This window comes from Crinia signifera, chromosome 1 (assembly GCF_055691185.1).
Source record: "Crinia signifera chromosome 1, ASM5569118v1, whole genome shotgun sequence".
NCBI lineage: Eukaryota > Metazoa > Chordata > Amphibia > Anura > Myobatrachidae > Crinia > Crinia signifera.
In genome coordinates this window covers 267928303-267933370 of record NC_139217.1, presented here as the reverse complement: position 1 = coordinate 267933370, position 5068 = coordinate 267928303, and the positions used below count along the sequence as shown (strand labels likewise).

At 42.9% G+C, this 5068-nt stretch overlaps 1 protein-coding gene across 1 annotated transcript; it reads left to right on the top strand.

Annotated features, from left to right (window-relative positions):
- The first annotated feature begins 735 nt into the window (after positions 1–735).
- On the top strand, positions 736–1855 carry TOMM5 (translocase of outer mitochondrial membrane 5). Its single transcript, XM_083183469.1, has 2 exons — positions 736–1086; positions 1559–1855. The coding sequence occupies exons 1-2, from the start codon at positions 966–968 to the stop codon at positions 1591–1593; spliced, it is 156 nt and encodes a 51-aa protein (XP_083039595.1). The 5' UTR covers positions 736–965; the 3' UTR covers positions 1594–1855.
- Positions 1856–5068: the final 3213 nt, after the last annotated feature.

The window sequence follows — 5068 nt, the reverse complement described above, 5'->3', positions numbered from 1 at the left end:
AGTTTTGAAGTGAGCCAGCCATAGAACCTGTGTAATTAATATGTCTCCAATTTTTAAAGGGATACCCTACCAGTAGAGTAGAGATGTGCTGTTCGCGAACGAAGCAAATCTTTGAGATGGATCCCATTCAAGAACGACTGAGCCGCCGATCCCAAAAAGGTGATCCGTCATTCTTTTACTTTCAGTTTCGTTTTTTATTACAATGCATTTTCCTGATCTCAGCACTGCCACCTGTGGCAGCTGATATGTACTGACTCCGGAGACTGAGTTCAGTGCTGCTACTGCAAGTAAAATAAAGAATAATAAGGCTGCTGCTGCTAGGGATGGCCATCGGTGCAGACGCCATCGATAGTTGCCATCGATGGCGATTCTGCACTCAGCCATCGATCAGTGTTTTACTCGGTTATGTATGTTCTTATTTGTTCAGCTCAATGTTTTATTTTAAAAAAAAAAGTAAAAAATAATGGGAATAAATGATTGTAAGACAAAGTATGCTTCGTTATTAACAAATTACCCCTTCTTTCAAAGCGAACAGCTGCCCCGCCTAAAAAATACGGATCTTTTCACCGACTGCTCTGCTGGAACCCAGCTCTCGCTAGTGACCCGTTTTGCCCATCTCTACTGAGTAGAGATCATCTCATGCAATGGTTACATATAAAATAAAAAACGTTGTGAGGGCATCTAACAACTTCCGCCCTCACTGAACATCACATCCTGTAATCAAAACTGAAGGGGATCTACCCTAATACATGTGTGTGCGGACTCGGAGTGCTCTAGCAGTCTACCTCTATCTCTGGCTGCAGTAGCTCCTCCCCTTCCTTTCTACATGTGCCCTACTTAGTACTTCCCTATTGCAAGCCATCTGGGTATACAATTTATTTTACACGGGCAGCGTGCCGTAATCCTGCCGCTATTCGTGGCTGCTTGTTCAGAGAGACTGTCCCTACCCCCCTACAGCTGTTGCCATGTTCCGCCTGGAAGGTCTGACGCCCAAGGCTGACCCCGAAGAGATGCGTGCGAAGATGCGGCGCGATGTCCTCACCTCCGTGCGCAACTTCCTCCTCTATGTGGCCGTGCTGAGGATCAGTGAGTGACCCATCTCCTTCCTTGCCTTGCTCCGCCGGTAACCCGGGGTTCCCAGCTGCAGTTCCGGGACTACAAGTCCCAGCATCCTCATGGTGTATAGCACTGACCTGCACCCTGGCTTCTTCTTATCACACGGGAGAGTGTCTGTATAATGCAGAGAGCAGGCAGTGCGGTGTCAGCAGCACCTTTTTAACCATACAGTATCCCACACAGGGCCGCGGTGCGGTGTGTGCATACAGGCCCCAGCTTGACCTCTAGCTTGGGAACTGCACATGTAGTGTGGGCCTGTCTGTGCTGGGACAATTTCAGTAACATTCATTGTAGAGATCAAGGGACTAATACATGGGTGGCACGAACTAAAACCATGGTTAGAGGGCACTGTGACGGACTATCCATGACCCAGTGCACAGTCATTAATAGTACAGACATAATGTAACTGATGTATTGCTAATCTAATATTTTCTTTTTAAAGCTCCATTTGTCTTGAAGAAGCTGGACAGTATATAATGACAACGTGTGAGAGCGGCGGTTTCCTACTGTTGGACCGGACTCATTTATCTCAAACAATGAACTGAGCTGTAAACTTTCTGATATGATGGAGTATCCACATGATGTAAGATGCAGGAAATCCAGTTGCCTGACCAAAACAAAATATTCTTTAACATCACACTGGTTGTAAATGTATGTATTGCGTGATCATGTGTTAAACTGTCATTGCTCACATATTTTGTATTTTTTATTTTATTTAAAATGTTAAATTTAAAATCCACTTTGATTTGGAGTTATGATTTACTACCTACTATGACCAATTCAAAAATGCTAGTAGATAACAAAAACAAGATAAGGTTGTGGTTTATGCTCTATAAGCAGGACAGCTGTACATGTATGTTGCACATTCACTTTGATTTGGAGTTATGATTTACTACCTACTATGACCAATTCAAAAATGCTAGTAGATAACAAAAACAAGATAAGGTTGTGGTTTATGCTCTATAAGCAGGACAGCTGTACATGTATGTTGCACATTCTGGGGCTGATTTATCAATGATTGATGTTATAATTTGCTATGACTGTTAAATGATTCTCCAACTAATCAAGGGCTAATGCTGTGTACACACGGGGGGAGATATATTGCTCAGCCATATATGGCTGAGCAATATATGGCTGAGCAATATATTGCTCAGTTTCTACTTCACATCAGCGACCAGAGATGGTCGCTGATGAAAAAGAAACTGCCGGGGGGAGCCCGGCAGTGGTAATCAGCTGGTCGCAGGAGCATGTTCCTGCGACCAGCGATCACCACAGGGGCAAAAACGGGAGCGCGCTTCCGGCGATATATCGCCGGTGCACACTCCCATTGCGGGCAATATGGTCGCTCAGCGACCATATTTCCCGCGATTTTGCACTAAATCCCCCTCGTGTGTACGCACCTTTACTCTTATTTTCCAAACACAAGACAGGAGCTGACTGGATGGAAATACCATTTGTCGTTTTGTAATGACTGATCACAAGAATATCCCTTGTAAAATCTGCCCGTTTTGCTTGTAATGTAGTGGTATCTATCATGGTACCAATACAAAGAAGACTGTGTTATAGAGCGTACACACTGTGAGATATGCACTATTTTTCTATTCGATTTTGGTTAAAGAAGCAAAATCAAATAGAAAATAAATTGGGTATCGAATGTTTTTTTTCTACATTTGATCCCAATGCGCACTCCCATGTAGTGTAAATCAATTAGAAAAATAGTCTTGTCAGGCAACTCTATATAGTACAGATCTGTACTATGTAGTCAAATCGAATGCATTTTGTGTACCATCGAATCGCAAGCAAAATCGCACCATGTGTATCCACTATTAGAACCTTGCAAACCGAAGAAAGGAAAACAAAGTAAGTTTATTTAATCAATAAAGGTGTTGCAGTACATGCAAGTCAATGGCAGCTGTTTCAATGCAAATGGACAGTATCTATGTTATGGCTGAGGTGAAGAACACTTCTGTTGGTTGGAAAGTAAAAAGTGGTGCTATTGTCCCAGCATGCCTTGCCACAGTCCTGCTATAATGGAATGCTAAAACTATGGCAAGGCATGCTGGGATGTGCAGTTTCACAACAGCTGGAGGCCCACAGTTTGGCCATGCCTGGCAATCAGTGTAGAAAGTTTGCTGCAATTAGTCAAAGAGCTGGGAAGATGAGGCTGTTGGGTAAGATTTGTTGGTAGTGACTATGTTAATATATATGGATGAAATGGGCACACAATAATTAGTAATAAGTAGACAACCTGTCCCTGGTGGTTTGGCGGTTTATCACCTTTGCCTCGCAACTCTGGTCTCATCTTCTAGGCCCTGGCGATCATGCGGGGAATTATGGCAGTGATTTCTTAAATCGCTTATATCAAACTTCCTGGTGCATCTTACCATATGCATTGTCATATGTTGGCATTTCACATACTTTGTCAGGTATGCAGTCATTAAATCTACGGTGTCTAGGTCAAAGTTTTGTTTTTTGGAGCCGACAGGCGGTATTTCATACCCTACCAACCACCACGGTGTGGAGGGAGGATACAATAGTGGGTTGAGCGCAGCAAGCCATGCAAGACTGTCTATACCGACCTATGTCAACATAGACACCAAAAAACCTCATGTTGACCTTTTTGGTGAGTAAGAAGAAATATGGACACTAGCTCAATCACTGAAAGGTGACCCTTTTGACTGTCGACCACTAATAACCCATACCCCATTGGATCTGGAGCGCTCATCCTTGGCTTTCCAGAACAGCAAAATATAATTTTGAGTTTAGCACTGACAATGGGTCTGCTTCCTTTAATTTATATTTATTTGGAGTGCAGAGGAACACTCCACAAGTGCACCCTCCTAGATGCTTTCGTGTGCGGACTGTTAATAGCCCATGCTGATTACTCAATACTCCAGCAATAGCTGTTCTGTTTCATTGATAGGCCATTCAGTTGTGACATGCAATAGAGGCAGAGTAGAAAATAGGACTTGTTGTTATAGGACTTCTGGAGCTTTAGAGGTGACTAGTTAGGGTCACAGAAAGGGTAGTGAATAAGTGGAATAGCCTCCCATCAGAGGTGGTAGAGGCTAAGACAGTAGAACAATTTAAACATGCTTGGGATAGGCATATGAATATCCTTACAAAGAAATAAGGATTAAAAAGGGTTGAGATTACCTGAAGGGTAAAAAAAGGGGCAGACTAGATGGGCCAAATGGTTCTTATCTGCCGTCAAATTCTATGTTTCTAGTTAACTCACCACCCCCAGTAGCAATATGATGACCAGAGTGTGCCGACACTGGTAGAACCCAGCTGCCACTAGCACTTCTAAATACAGAAAATAACACTCCACACATTTATTACGCATTTATTGCACGGGTATCGGGGGCAAACGCAGGATTTTCAGAAGGGGGTTTCCAGAGAGGGGTGGAGCAAAGCACCGAGATGGATACTTAGGTGACCCAGTATATGCCGGGTCAGTTAAAGTATTATAGACAGACCAAATGTATATTAGTAGTAATAATAATATTATATATATATATATATATATATATATATATATATACACTGTACATATATATGCACACAAACATATACACACATACATAACAGTAGTGTAGACCCCTGGGCATAGCAATGTATTGGGGCCCCTACCTATCCTCCAGTGGTAGGGGTGGGGGGTGCTATGAGCAGAAGCTTTGATGTCCCTGAATGAAGGGGTCCTGATACATAACTTCCAGGGTGGTAGAGGATGTTTAATATGCAGAGATGGGGTGTATAATGGAGTGGGCTTATTATTCATAATTTTCTGGTGAGAGGACAGCTTGCTTGACTGCAGATATCTCCAATTCCCGGAATTAGATGTCTTAGCTTTTAATGGAATTAAAAACTAGAGAATCCCACCTACCAAATGGTATTGGGGACTATGGGATCAGAGTTCAGAAGGCAGAGCAATCTGCCAATGAGCATATAA